Raw genomic sequence first — 16,308 nt, forward strand, 5'->3', positions numbered from 1 at the left:
GCTTTTCTACCTTCAAGGTACTCAAAGCGCTTTGACACTATTTACTAGCGGTGTAACGGTACACAAAAATTTTGGTTCGGTACGTACCTCGGTTTAGAAAACAAAATATCAATTTTTTGGTTATTTATTTACCAAATTTGTAAACAATTTGTAACATTGGGAACACTATAATAATTCTACCCATGTTAATCCACATTAAACTGCTTCAAGTTGTTGCTTTGATTAAAAAACCTTTCTTCTACATATAAAAAGTGCAACATTAAACAGTTTCAAGTCAACTCATCATGCTTAATTTATTACAGCATTTGGGAAGCCTGTAGTTGACTTTTATTATACACACACACACACACAGCAAAATGAGCTAACGTAAATACACACACACACACACACACACAGCAAAATGAGCTAACGTAACGCTAAAAGCTAATTAGCGTTCACCTCAACCCAGAACTATGAGAGAGCTGAGCTGCAGTTTAAGTTTCTAGAAGGTCAACGGGCTCATAGTGATGTCAGTAATAGTTGTTGTGACTGGGAAGTGTTTTTTATAATTTGGGGAGTGTACGATGTCAGCTGCTCACCTGCTAAACACACATGCGCTCTGAATACGCGCTGCTGATTGGCTGTTACATCGCTCTGAATACGCACTGCTGATTGGCTGTTACATCGCTCTGAATACGCACTGCTGATTGGCTTTGTATGTAACCAATCAGATGGTTGTGTGGGCGGGACAATGCTGGGTGTTCACTGCTCAGAGGCAGTTACAATGCAGCTTGTTAAGACTTTAGCTTATAAACTCGTTCGATACACCCTCGTACCGAAACGGTTCAATACAAATACACGTACCGTTACACCCCTACTATTTTCACATTCACACACTGATGGCGGGAGCTGCAATGCAAGGCCCTAATCACGACCCATCAGGAGCAAGGCTGAAGTGTCTTGCTCAAGGACACAACGGACCTGACTAGGATGGTAGAAGCTGGGTATCAAACCAGGAACCCTCAAGTAGCTGGCAGGGCCGCTCTATCACCCGAGCCACGCCGTCCCCAACTAAAGGGGTTTATGAAAAGCGGGACAAAGATTTGTCAAATACCTTGCTCAAAATCGGAATCATATACACCATAGGGCCTATAAATAAAAATTGACTGTCCCTTACTCGCTGTGTTTTTGTCCCCCCCAACAGAGACATCATCAAGAAGTTTCTGGTGGTTGATCGAGGAAGAAGACTTGGCAACATGAAGGTGAGATAAAGGGATTTTGTCTTTACGTTGAACCTGAACCTTTACACAGAGGCAGCTCATTCAAAGTCTTAAGAAAGTGATACAATTCAAACTATTAGAAAGTGCTATGTTTTGTGTCAAAGCGCATTCCAGCAACCCTGAGACAGACGTCACTTCATTTATTTTTTTTCCTTTAAGATCACCAAAATGACAACTAAACAAAATCTACTTACGGCAGCAAATGCACTAATAAGAAACTCATTGTATGTTTTTTGTTCAATTCAAAACATTTGTATTGCACTAAAAAGTGTCAAAAAGGAACACGTTCAAACCCCTGCCATTTTGCACACATTTTTAGTACTCTGGAACGCATTTTGATCTTTGAATAAGGTTAAACATTGCATATGCACTAGAGATGCGCGGTTTGCGGTCTCATCCGCGGAGTCCACGGATAAACCGCGGGTTGGGCGGTTGACATGACGAAAAAATTGATTTTAATTAGATTTGGGCGGGTGGCGGTTGAACCATCCGTATATATTTGATATACATGGTTCTGGGATCGGTATTCTTTGCCATTCAAAGAGCCATTTAAGACCCGTGTCATATAGCGAAGAATACAATAGGAGACGCTATTATTCTCTTGAATGACTGCCGGCAGTCACCCAATTAATAAGTATTAGGGCGTGCTATGAGGCCATTGGCTTTGTCGCCTTCTACAACATGTATGATCTGCTTTTCAAACCAGCATCATGTTGTGTGTGACTTCCGCGGCAACACGCACACGACTGCATGGCATACTGGGTGACACAGAGTACACTAATGGTTGTGATATAAACAATTTTAACACTCTTAGTAATACGCGCCACGCTGTGAAGCCACACCAATTAAGAACGACAAACACATTTCGGGAGAACATCCTCACAGTAACACAACATAAACGCAACACAACAAATACCCAGAATCCTTTGTATTCATGACAAAACCTGACTATTTTATACACCCCGGGTGGATGACGACTCTGGTGATGCGGTTGATGTAATTGCCTATCCGCGCATCTCTAATATGCACTAACCTCAGAATGTACACTAAAAAAAACTGTTTTTTAATTGCACGCTGCGCACACTTGTATGCAGTCTTCTTATAAAGTGAACTGTGCCCAGAAGAAATCCACAGCCGTGTCCTCCCACAATCTAATTCATAAATGATCATACTAATTACCGTATTTCCTTGAATTGCCGCCGGGGCGCTGATTAATTTAAAACCTCTTCTCACTCCTGCGCTTACCAAAGGCATGCGGTAAAAGTAAGCATGCGCTCATTCTTTTAAAACCTCTTCTCACTCTGGCACTTACCAAAGGCATGCAGTAAAAATTTGAGTGTGATGTAAGGATACCATCATGAAAAGCACATTTAATTAAAAAAAAGTTGTTATGGTCTTACCTTTACTTATGAATATAGTCAATGCCAGCTCCTTCTGATCAAAAGCATCGATAACTTGTCTATAGAAGTCTTCCTTATCTTTCTTCAGTTTTAAAAGTCTCTCTGTCTCGATGGAGATCTTCCTTTATTACCTGCTGAATTGATTGAAATTCCAGTTTAGAAAACTGTTTTAATTGAATAAACACACGCTGCTCACTCTTGCTGGTCCAGTTTATGGTCGGTCGGTGTGTAGCCCTAGCGCGATCTCGTTTTGGTTGCTCCCGACGTGCAGACTGCTGCTATCAGTTAGCCCGGCTCCTCACGGGCGACGACAGAATTATCCTCGGACAACTCCCCCTCTCGTTCTGCTCCGTGGGTAATCTCTTTATCCCACCGCTGCCAGGAAGTGTTATTTTATAAATAATACACTGGGTATTTAGGACTGGAACATGCTTTATTTCAGCCCGGTTGTTTACATAGCCAGCATACTCGTGTTACATCCTAAAAAGTCCCAGCACATAGCACGTCAGTAATTTTCACTTCTTCTGCTGCCGAGTAGTCGCAAGAAGGATCACTAGCGGCCTTTACCACCAGGAGGCCGTAGTCATTTAATGACTCATATTTGACACACGCAGCTACGGTAATGTGACGGTCTCAAGCCGTCGTCTTGCGGGTTCCCAGGACCACCAAGGAAGGACATAGCTTGAGCAGTTTGACTTTGTTTATTTTTCAATAAAACTTCAGTCCAGGTCGCTCTTCCGCTCCTCCTCTTTGCTCGCTCGCCGTCTCCTCGGCGCATACTATTTGCCCGGCGGCAATTCAATGAATATGATTATGATTAAAAGGATCTTGTGTTGGACTAACAATGAAAGAAGATTGCGTTGACTCCAAAAGGAGACACTATTTTCAGATTGGGTGTTTATTACGTCAATATGAAGAAGATAATATTTGGAGGGCTAAGTAACGTCATATCTGATCAAATAAATAACAATTTCAATGTCATCCATTTTTTTTCCATCCATTTTCTACCGCTTATTCCCTTTCGGGGTCACGGGGGGCGCTGGCGCCTATCTCAGCTACAATCGGTATTTGCCTATTCATCGTGTAAGCTGCACCGTGACTGAGAACTGTTGCTGGTATGAAAAAAAATATGTTCACATTTTAGCCTTGTTTGCCAAGTCTTTGTCCAAATTTAGTTTTTATTATTTATATATTTTTTATGTAATGCATAGCAGTTATTGTGTTTCATGACACATAGTATTTTAAAGGTCTTGTGGACAATTGCCCACTCCCCCAAGAAATGTGTTATTGTACACCTGTTTAATGTGATGTTGTTCTTTTTTAAGGGTAGTGCTTACGTGACCACATAACATCCTAACAGGAATATGTAAAATCTGTTTATGTACTCTAGTCTGACTTCACCTCGGGGCATACTTGCCAACCTTGAGACCTCCGATTTCGGGAGCTTGGGGTGTGGGGGGCGTGGTCGGGGGTTGGGCGAGGGGCCTTGTTGGGGTCGGGGCGTTGTTCGGGGCGTGGTTAAGTGGGGAGGAGTATATTTACAGCTATCCATCCATCCATTTCCTACCGCTTATTCCCTTTGGGGTCGCTGGTACCTATCTCAGCTACAATCGGGCGGAAGGCGGCGTAAACCCTGGACAAGTCGCCACCTCATCGCAGTATGTGTAGAAATCTTAATTTATAATTGAATCACTTGTTTATTTTTCAACAAGTTTTTAGTTATTTTCATATCTTTTTTTCCAAATTGTTCAAGAAAGACCACTACAAATGAGCAATATTTTGCACTGTTATACAATTTAATAAATCATAAACAGATGACATAGTGCTGTATTTTACTTCTTTATCTTTTTTTCCAGCCAAAAATGCTTTGTTCTGATTAGGGGGTACTTGAATTTAAAAAATGTTCACAGGGGGTATATCTCTGAAAAAAGGTTGAGAACCATCCATCCATCATCTTCCGCTTATCCGAGGTCGGGTCGCGGGGGCAACAGCCTAAGCAGGGAAACCCAGACTTCCCTCTCCCCAGCCACTTCGTCTAGCTCTTCCCGGGGGATCCCGAGGCGTTCCCAGGCCAGCCGGGAGACATAGTCTTCCCAACGTGTCCTGGGTCTTCCCTGTGGCCTCCTACCGGTTGGACGTGCCCTAAACACTTCCCTCGGGAGGCGTTCGGGTGGCATGCTGACCAGATGCCCGAACCACCTCATCTGGCTCCTCTCGATGTGGAGGAGCAGCGGCTTTACTTTGAGTTCTTCCCGGATGGCAGAGCTTCTCACCCTATCTCTAAGGGAGAGCCCCGCCACACGGCGGAGGAAACTCATTTCGGCCGCTTGTACCCGTGATCTTATCCTTTCGGTCATGACCCAAAGCTCATGACCATAGGTGAGGATGGGAACGTAGATCGACCGGTAAATTGAGAGCTTTGCCTTCCGGCTCAGCTCCTTCTTTACCACAACGGATCGGTACAACGTCCGCATTACTGAAGACGCCGCACCGATCCGCCTGTCGATCTCACGATCCACTCTTCCATCACTCGTGAACAAGACTCCTTGGTACTTGAACTCCTCCCCAACCCGGAGATGGCATTCCACCCTTTTCCGGGCGAGAACCATGGATTCGGACTTGGAGGTGCTGATTCTCATTCCGGTCGCTTCACACTCGGCTGCGAACCGCTCCAGCGAGAGCTGAAGGTCCCGGTCAGATGAAGCCATCAGGACCACATCATCTGCAAAAAGCAGAGACCTAATCCTGCGGTTGAGAACCACTGCTCTAAAAGCTATAGATGTTATTGTCACATATGCATGCACAGTAGATGGCAGTATTGTCCTGTTTAAGAGTGTCACAATATTGCTGCTTTACGGTAGATGAAAATGTGACTGCTGTTGTTGTGTGTTGTTGCCACGCTGTGAGGACGTTAATGAGACTGCTTTACAATAAACCCACATAAGAAACCAAGAACTCGCCCTCGATCATTCTACAGTTATAACATCATTGGGCAGGCACTCTGTTTATATTGTGGGAAAGCGGACGTGATAACAGGCTGTCGACACGTCACTTGGGTCCGCATGGAGCTGGAGGGGGCGTGGCCTCCAGCTTTGCGTGAATTTCGGGAGAAAATTTGTCCCAGGAGGTTTTCGTGAGAGGCGCTGATTTTCGGGAGTCTCCCAGAAAATCCGGGACGGTTGCAGGTATGCCTCCGGGTCAAAGTTGTTTAGTGCATACATAAGACAAAAAAAGTGACCAAGTTTTCCCACTGGGGCTTCTGAAAAAAAAAAACGTTTCATGCCAGCGAAGACAACTTTGGAGAAAAGGAAGGGAAATTTAGGCAATTTAACCTAAGCTTCCGCGCTAAATGCATTTGCCCATTTCTTGTCAAAATGCAATTTCCTGCAAAAGTAAATACTGCAGTGGAGCATCATGGGAAATGTAAAGTATGGTTGTCACAGTTTTCCTCTTGTGATGTCCATTGTTATTTTGTAGATTTAAAAATCACATCTCAACATGAAATGTTTTGGTTCTTGAAATGAAGTTGATGCTTTTACGGTTTCGCACCTTTTACTCTAGAATGGCACAGAAGATGTGAAAAAGCATCGATGGTTCAAGGCAGTTGACTGGGAGACTGTTCCTCTGAGAAAAATGAAGGTAAGGCTTGAAACAATACAGTGCGTGAAAGAAGGACTTGATTTCCTGCGGATTTACTAAGTTCACCCTTGAAGGGGAACTGCACATATTTTGGAATTTACAATTATTAAAGGAAACAAGAAGACAAAGGCTTTTTTTAAATGTGTCACTTTCTAACATGTAAACCAGTGGGTACGCGTACCCCTGGGGGTACTTGAAGGTATGCCGAGGGGTACGTCAGATTTTTTTTTAAGTAGTCTAAAAATAGCAACAATTCAAAAATCATTTATAAATATATTTATTGAATAATAATTCAACAAAATATGAATGTAAGTTCATAAACTGTGAAAAGAAATGCAACAATGCAATATTCAGTGTTGACAGCTAGATTTTTTTGTGGACATGTTCCATAAATATTGATGTTAAAGATTTATTTTTTGTGAAGAAATGTTTAGAATTAAGTTCATGAATCCAGATGGATCTCTATTACAATCCCCAAAGAGGGCACTTAAAGTTCATGATTACTTCTATGTGTAGAAATTAGGGGTGTAACGGTACGTGTATTTGTATTGAACCGTTTCGGTAAGGGGGTTTCGGTTCGGTACGAGGGTGTATCGAACGAGTTTATAATCTAAAGTCTTAACAAGCTGCTCTGCAGCTGCCTCTGTCTGAGCAGTGAGCACCCAGCATTGTCCCGCCCACACAACCATCTGATTGGTTACGTACAAAGCCAATCAGCAGTGCGCATTCAGAGCGCATGTTGTCAGTGCTCCGGCGTCGAGATGAGCAGATATGTGTTTAGCAGAGGACATCGTACACTCCCCAATTTATAAAAAACACTTCCCAGTCACAACTATTACAAACATCACTATGAGCCTGTTGACCTTCTAGAAACTTAAACTGCAGCTCAGCTCGCTCGCAGTTCTGGCTTGAGGTGAACGTTAATTAGCGTTTAGCGTTACGTTAGCTCATTTTGCTGTGTGTGTGTGTGTGCGTGCGTGTGTGTGTGTGTGTGTGTGTGTGTGTGTGTGTGTATAATAAAAGTCAACTACAGGTTTCCCAAATGCTGTAATAAATTAAGCATGATGAGTTGACTTGAAACTGTTTAATGTTGCACTTTTTATATGTAGAAGAAAGGTTTTGTCATTTTATTTCATCAAAGCAACAACTTGAGGCAGTTTAATGTGGATTAACGTGGGCAGAATTATTATAGTGTTCCCAATGTTAAAAGGATAAAGCCATTGTTTACAAATTTGGTAAATAAATAACCAAAACATTTATATTTTGTTGTTTTCTTACTGTACCGAAAATGAACCGAACCGTGACCTCTAAACCGAGGTACGTACCGAACCGAAATTTTTGTGTACCGTTACACCCCTAGTAGAAATCTTTATTTATAATTGAATCTTTTCTTTATTTTTCAACAAGTTTTTAGTTATTTTTAAATCTTGTTTTCCAAATAGTTCAAGACCACTACAAATGAGCAATATTTTGCACTGTTATACAATTTAATAAATCAGAAACTGATGACATAGTGCTGTATTTTACTTCTTTATGTCTTTTTTTCAACTAAAGATGTTTTGCTCTGATTAGGGGGTACTTGAATTAAAAAAAATGTTCACAGGGGGTACATCACTGAAAAAAGGTTGAGAACCACTGTTGTAAACAAAACCTTGTTCTTGGTGGTTAGCAAAGCAGCTAATGGGTGCAGTCAATTCCACCTCTAAATCATTTTAAAATGCATTCAAAAACCGTCAACATTTCATTAACGTTCCGTAACCTGTATAATAACCAAGCTGTAGCGACATTGTGATTGTAAGAGCGAACACTGAGGAACTCTTCCTAGCACAACAGCACGTCGGCATGCTACAGGATTAGCCGTAGAAGCTAACTACAGCAAAAGGTAAGTTTGCCTCTACGACAGAAGGAAAGGTGTTTGTAACGCACAACACTGCGATAAGACACCAATCTGTACTGACTGAAAAACATGAACAATTATATTAAAGTACGTAACGTTCTCCAGCCTATTTTGTTTTTGTGTTGCTTACGTAGACATAAGTCAGCCAATCCGAGTGTTGTGGACTTAAGCGGCCCCAATGTGTCGTGATCAGACAACATAATAAAAGTGCTCGTCTTGTGTGGCGTTAGCACAATTTTTTAACTTAGCTTCCGACCAAACGATCTTATTAAGTATATTTAGAAACTTTACACATAGCCCCTGCTTACAGATGCTTATTTATTTAAATGCATTTTGTTACAAGATTGTGACTTTTAATGATTCAATCCACAGCCTCCAATTGTTCCCAAAGTCTCCCATGAAGGCGACACCACAAACTTTGAAGTGTACGCCAATGACGAGTTGGAAACAGACTCTTCTGTTCCACCCAGAGACTTGGAAATCTTCAAGAACTTCTGACAACACTGACTTTTCTCCGTTGGAAGTCAAAGTTGGTTAAATGTCTTTAACTCGTTTTAACTCCATAAATCAATCTGCTCTTTTTTATTTTTCAATATTGTTTTCTAGGCAGAAAAAAAACTTAAGACTGTTACTTTCTAGCTCGAACAAAGACAATCTTGTTTGAGACAAATGTTTTATATTTTGTCCAGTTTTGATATTATTCTTTATGACCTTTGAACCCTGTGACTGTTCTTGTACCAGTATTCTGGCCAGACGTGAGTAATATGAGGAATACTACTTTATGTATCGGAGCATAAGGTGCCTTATGTTTTTGCTACAGATTTGGAGATTTTACTTGAATTTTTTTTTTTTGTCAACTTGTAATACATTATGGCATGTGAAAAACAACAGTTTGCGGTTTTATGGTGCTATTGGCTCCTGTAACATTTCTTTTTTACATTAAAATCTATGTAAAAGAATGGAAATGCAGCTGTGCTTTATTATTTATTAGATTTTCCAGGGAGGACATGCATAAAATGTGTGTGTGTGTGTGTGTGTGTGTGTGTGTGTGTGTGTGTGTGTGTGTGTGTGTGTGTGTGTGTGTGTGTGTGTGTGTGTGTGTGTGTGTGTGTGTGTGTGTATACATATATATATATACGTATACACACATATATATATATATACATACACATACATATATACATACATATACACACACTTACATATATATACATATACATATATATATATATATACATACACATACATATTATACACACACTTACATATATATATATATATATATATATATATATATATATAAACATACATATTTAAGGGGTGTTGGAAAAAATCGATGCGAATTGAATCGAATGCGTTGTGCGATTCAGGGTTAGGGTCCTTTTTTTTTTTTTTTTTTTTTTTAATATTTTTATATATATATATATACATATATATTTTTTTTATATATCAATCCAACAAAACAATACACACCAATACCATAACAATGCAATCCAATTCCAAAACCAAACCTGACCCAGCAACACTCAGAACTGCAATAAAAAGAGCAATTGAAAGGAGACACAAAAAAAACAAAAGTAGTTAAACAAAAATTAAAATTATCAACAACAGTATCAATATTAGTTATAATTTCAGCATAGCAGTGATTAAAAATCCCACATTGACATTATCATTAGACATCTATGAAAAAAAAGAACAATAGTGTCACAGTGGCTTACACTTGCATTGCATCTCATAAGCTTGACAACACACTGTGTCCAATATTTTCACAAAGATAAAATAAGTCATATTTTTGGTTTGTTTAATAGTTTAAAAAAAAATGACATTATTGCAATCAGTTGATAAAACATTGTCCTTTACAATTATAAAAGCTTTTTTTTTTTTAAATCTACTACTATGCTAGCATGTCAGCAGACTGGGGTAGATCCTGCTGAAATCCTATGTATTGAATGAATACAGAATCGTTTTGAGTTGGAAAAATATCGTTATTGAATTGAGAATCGAATCGAAAAAAATCGATATATTATCGAATCGTGACCCCAAGAATCGATATTGAATCGAATCGTGGGACACCCAAAGATTCACAGCCCTAATATTTATATATACATACATACATACATATATATATATATATATATATATATATATATATATATATATATATATATATATATATATGTATATGTATATGTATTAGAGATGCGCGGTTTGCACAACCGTGGAGTCCGCGGATAAAACCGCGGGTCGGGAGGGTGACATGACGAAAAAATAGATTTTAAACCTATTCGGAAATATATATTGTAATAATCCCAGGAATGTAGGCTCATAAAACTTCTTCGTTCGTCTTGTCTTTATTACACAAGATGTAATACAACCACACAACAGCTCTCATGTCTCCAACGCTTTTCCCAGGACAACTTGAACTCTCACTTTCTGTCGACAACGTCACTTCCCTATCTCTCCCGGAAGTCCCGCCCCCCAGCCAAAGTCATTGGCTAACACCCCGTAGCCAGCCGCTACATTATACATTGTTAAATGTTATGTTGAAGAGGTTCATTTAGGCTACTGACGTGTATTTATAAATGGTTGATTTATACAGGCTAGTAAGTAAAGTGTTGTACCTGACAACTCTTGATGGTACAAACCATATACACGTCACAGACGACGTCACGCTAACATCACGTGACACTTCTGATGAAGGCTGCAGAAGCAAGGTAGCCCAAACTTGTCAGGTACAACACTTTACCTTACTAGCCTATAGAAATCAACCATTTATAAATAGTTAAATGTTTTCACCCACATACGAAAAACGAGCAGCACTCTTTGAAACAGTATGTGGGCATACTTTTATTTTGAAGTGTCTCGTTTGTTCTGTCGACGGATGTAAGGAAGCTACTTCCGGGTATGGCCAACGAGGTATTTGTCATTTGTTGGTATTTTACTTGGTAAAATGTTTGATCCACATGCTGTGCATGTTATTATTTTTACCTTTGTCACGTGCTTTATTTATTACATTTTTCACAGTGAATTTGGAGGGAAAGGAAACCTTCAAATAAATCAGTTCAAGAAAGCCATTGTGTCCGCGCTATTTGGAGGGAGTTACACATTCTAACCTCACTAATGCCTTGCATCATCTATATTAGATATATAACAACGGGCGGGTGGTGGGCGGGTGTGGCTTTGATGAAATGTTGGTTCGGGTGGGTGGCGGGTGGATGACGACTTTAGTGATGCGGTTGCGGATGATATAATTGCCTATCCGCGCATCTCTGGAATGTATATATGTATATATATACATATATATTTATATTTTATGTGGGTTCTTCCATGGATGTCGTAGTCGTAATGGTTTGTACAGTCCTTTGAGACATTTGTGATTTAGGGCTATATAAATAAAAATTGATTGATATATATGTATATATATATATACATATATATTTATATGTATATATATATACATATATATATGTAGAAACCCCGTGTGACGGACTTCCTGCCGTCCATGTGTGGGTTGCAGTGACGATGGATACAGGAAGCATCGTAGCAGGTTTGACTTTCATTTATTATTTCAACATTTGTTAAATCTTCTTGCCTGGTTGTCGCAGCACTTTGCAGTGTGCGGGCGTTTCCTGCTTCTGTTCCGGGTGCACCTTGCGGTGTCTGGGGTTTGAGTCTTGTTGCGGGGGCGCATCGTCTCTCAGGTCTGATCGTTGTTCGTTGCTCGTGGTCGGTCTTCTCCTACTCTGGAATGTTCCTCCTTCCCCCTGTTTATGCTAAGGGGGCATTTGTGATTTAGAGGGGGGGGGGGGTTGCCCACATCTGAGGTCCTCTCCAAGGTTTCTCATAGTCAGCATTGTCACTGGCGTCCCACTGGATGTGAATTCTCCCTGCCCACTGGGTGTGAGTTTTCCTTGCCCTTTTGTGGGTTCTTCCGAGGATGTTGTAGTCGTAATGATTTGTGCAGTCCTTTGAGACATTTGTGATTTGGGGCTATATAAATAAACATTGATTGATTGATTGATGATGTGATTGAGCGCAGCTGTGTGGTGTACGCACCTTGCACTGATTGCTCTTGTTGTGCAGCTCTGCGTGCGTCACGCCTCTCCTGTCTGCCGCATGCCCCGCCTCCTGGCCTCCATCTCTGCCAGGACAACCATGTTCCTCAGCCTGCTGTCGGCCCGTCGGCTGCGTTTCTCCACCCCCCGTTTCCATATGAGTTGGGAAATTGTGTTAGATGTAAATATAAACAGAATACAATGATTTGCAAATCATTTTCAACCCATATTCAGTTAAGTGCACTACAAAGACAAGATGTTTGATGTTCAAACTGATAAACTTTATTTTATTTTTTGCAAATAATAATTAACTTAGAATTTCATGGCTGCAACACATGCCAAAGTAGTTGGGGAAGGGCATGTTCACCACTGTGTTACATCACCTTTTCTTTTAACAACACTCAATAAACGTTTGGGAACTGAGGAAACTAACTGTTGAAGCTATGAAAGTGGAATTCTTTGCCATTCTTGTTTTATGTAGAGCTTCAGTCGTTCAACAGTCCGGGGTCTCCGCTGTCGTATTTTACGTTTCATAATTGACAATAAAGTTCGCAACTTTTGGTCGCTAATAAAAAAGCCTTGCCTGTACCGGAAGTCGCAGACGATGACGTCACATGTGTGAGGGCTCCTCACATTGTTTATAATGGGAGCCTCCAACAAAAAGGGCTATTCGGACCGAGAAACCGACAATTTCCCCATTAATTTGAGCGAGGATGAAAGATTCGTGGCTGAGGATATTGATAGCGAAGGACTAGAAAAAAATAGAAAATAAAGTAAAAAAAAATAAAAAAGGCGATTGCATTGGGACGGATTCAGATGTTTTTAGACACATTTACTAGGATAATTCTGGGAAATCCCTTATCTTTCTATTGTGTTGCTAGTGTTTTAGTGAGTTAAATAGTACTTGATAGTCGGAGGGGTGTGTCCACGGGTGTCTTGACGCCAGTCTCTGAGGGAATTAGTCACGGCAGCAGCAGCACGACAGAAGTTCCGCTGATCTCCAGTAAGAGGCGACTTTTTACCACAATTTTCTCACTGAAACCTGCCGGTTGACAAGTGGTCGGGATCCATTTTCGCTTGATTGATACTTTAATTAGTAGATTGCACAGTTCAGTACATATTCCGTACAATTGACCACTAAATGGTAACACCCGAATAAGTTTTTCAACTTGTTTAAGTCGGGGTCCACGTGAATCAATTCATGGTACAAATATATACTATCAGCATAATACAATCATCACACAAGTTAATCATCATAGTATATACATTGAATTATTTACATTATTTATAATCCGGGGGGTGGGATGAGGAGCTTTGGTTGATATCAGTACTTCAGTCATCAACGATGGCATCAACAGAGAAATGTGGACATTGAAACAGTGTAGGTCTTACAGTAGGATATGTACAGCTAGCAGAGAACATAGTGAGTTCAGATAGCATAAGAACAAGTAAATGCATTAGAAGTACATTTGAGTTGTTTATAATCCGGGGAGATGGGATGTGAATGGAGGAGGGTATTAGTAAAGTGTTGAAGTTGCCTGGAGGTGTTGTTTTAGAGCAGTTTTGAAAGAAGATAGAGATGCACTTACTTTTATACCTGTTGGGAGTGCATTCCACATTGATGTGGCATAGAAAGAGAATAAGTTAAGACCTTTGTTGGATCGGAATCTGGGTTTAACGTGGTTTGTGGAGCTCCCCCTGGTGTTGTGGTTATGGCGGTCATTTACGTTAAGGAAGTAGTTCGACATGTACTTCGGTATCAAGGAGGTGTAGCGGATTTTATAGACTAGCCTCAGTGCAAGTTGTTTTACTCTGTCCTCCACCCTGAGCCAGCCCACTTTGGAGAAGTGGGTTGGAGTGAGGTGTGATCTGGGGTGGAGGTCTAAAAAGTAACCTGACTAGCTTATTCTGGGATGTTTGGAGTCTAGATTTGAGGGTTTTGGAGGTGCTGGGGTACCAGGAGGTGCAAGCGTAATCGAAAAAGGGTTGAATGAGAGTTCCCGCTAGAATCCTCAAAGTGCTTTTGTTGACCAGAGAGGAGATTCTGTAGAGGAATCTCGTTCTTTGGTTGACCTTTTTGATCACCTTGGTGGACATTTTATCACAGGAAAGATAAGCCTCTAGAATGGAACCTAGGTAGGTGATCTCATCTTTCCTGGTGATAACAATGTCACCCATTTTTATAGTGAAGTCACTGACCTTCTTAAGGTTGATGTGGGACCCAAATAGGATGGATTCCGTTTTACCTAAGTGTATGGATAGCTTGTTGTCAGCGAGCCAGGTGCAAATATTAAGGAGTTCAGCACTGAGGATTTGTTCCACCTGTGACTTGTCCTTGCCGGATACCAGCAGGGTCGAGTCATCTGCAAACAGGAACAATTCACAGCCGCATGCTGATGGCATGTCATTCACGTATATTAGGAACAGTAAAGGTCCTAGTATACTGCCTTGGGGGACTCAACACCTTACTGAGAGGGGAAGGGAGACAGAGCCGTTCACCTCTACCACCTGTTTCCTCCCCTCCAAGTAAGATTGCATCCAGCTCGATGAGGTTTCGTCGAATCCGATTGCTCGGAGCTTATCCAACAGTATAGCGTGGTTAACGGTGTCAAAGGCCTTCTGAATGTCCAGCATGACCATGCCGCGTCCACCTCATGTTTGATGTGGTCGGTCAGATAGAGAAGGCATGTGTCAGTGGAGTGGTTAGTTCTGAAGCCGGCTTGGAATTTGTACATTAGTTTATTAGTAGCAAGGTAACCGCTCTGATCCATAGTAAAGCTTCACCTCCGGGAATTTTAAACAAGGAATCACCGTGTGTTTGTGTGGCTAAAGGCTAAAGCTTCCCAACTCCATCTTTCTACTTTGACTTCTCCATTATTAATTGAACAAATTGCAAAAGATTCAGCAACACAGATGTCCAAAATACTGTGTAATTGCACGATGAAAAGAGACGACTTTTAGCCGCTAGTGGTGCTGGGCTAATATGTCCCCTCCAACTCGAGATCTCATCCATCATTCTGCGACGTTTTCAACAAAAAAACTCCGCGGGAAATTTAAAATTCCAATTTAGTAAACTAAAAAGGCCGTATTGGCATGTGTTGCAATGTTAATATTTCATCATTGATATATAAACTATCAGACTGCGTGGTGGGTAGTAGTGGGTTTCAGTAGGCCTTTAATAAACTCTCCGTCAGAAAACGCCTTACTTATTCCGGCTACATCTCTAAGAGGTGTGGAATTTGGCAAAAAGTTTTGCAGCTTGACCATCAACGCATCAGCCTCCCTTACGCGTTCTTCATCAGACAGATTCTGGTATTTTTCCTCGTGCTTCTTCGTGTAGTGGCAATTCAAATTATATTCTTTAAACCCAGCAACCTGTGTACCACAAATTAAGCACACGGCTTTACCTTTAATTCCTCTAAAGCAAGGGGTGCCCATTACGTCGATCGCGAGCTACCAGTCGACCGCGGGGGGTGTGTCAGTCGATCTCCAGCCAGGCTTTTAAAAAAAATAGACCTAAAAATTATTGATCATCAATCTTCACCAAGACGTCACTTAAATGACATTCACGGTACCGGAGGGTCTTGTGAGATGACGCTGGCTGCTGCAAGATCATTATTATGAAAATATGACCGAGAGGAAGGCGAGAAACACTTTTTATTTCAACAGACTCTCGCGCCGTACCTTCCGTCAAAACTCTAAAGGCCGACTGCACATTTCCTATCTTCACAATAAAAGCCCTGCTTCATGCTGCCTGCGCTAACTAAATACAGAGTCTCGGAAAACTGGCGTGCACAAGCGATCCCTCAGAAAGCTGGCGTGCACATCACTTGTGCACGCCACCTTTCCGAGACTCTTATTTTGTTAGCGCAGGCAGCATGAAGCAGGGCTTTTATTGTGAAGGTAGGAAATGTGCAGTCGGCCTTTAGAGTTTTGACGGAAGGGACGGCGCAAGAGTCTGTTGAAATAAAAAGTGTTTCTCGCCTTCCTCTCTGTCATTTTTTCATAATAATGAACTGGCAGCAGCCAGCGTCATCTCACAAGACCCTCGGGTGCCG

The 16,308-nt window shown here is 41.1% G+C and overlaps 1 protein-coding gene across 1 annotated transcript in view; it reads left to right on the forward strand.

The window, feature by feature from the left end:
* The window catches only part of prkx (protein kinase X-linked), a 34,341-nt gene extending 25,187 nt beyond the window's left edge, over positions 1 to 9,154 (forward strand). The window contains exons 6-8 of the mRNA XM_061904698.1: positions 1,184 to 1,241; positions 6,221 to 6,298; positions 8,568 to 9,154. Of these exons, the coding sequence (XP_061760682.1) occupies positions 1,184 to 1,241; positions 6,221 to 6,298; positions 8,568 to 8,693 (262 nt within the window). The 3' untranslated portion in view covers positions 8,694 to 9,154. The remainder of the gene's footprint in view (positions 1 to 1,183; positions 1,242 to 6,220; positions 6,299 to 8,567) is intronic.
* Positions 9,155 to 16,308: the final 7,154 nt, after the last annotated feature.

The sequence above is a fragment of the Nerophis ophidion genome, linkage group LG06, assembly GCF_033978795.1.
Source record: "Nerophis ophidion isolate RoL-2023_Sa linkage group LG06, RoL_Noph_v1.0, whole genome shotgun sequence".
In the NCBI taxonomy this organism is placed as follows: domain Eukaryota; kingdom Metazoa; phylum Chordata; class Actinopteri; order Syngnathiformes; family Syngnathidae; genus Nerophis; species Nerophis ophidion.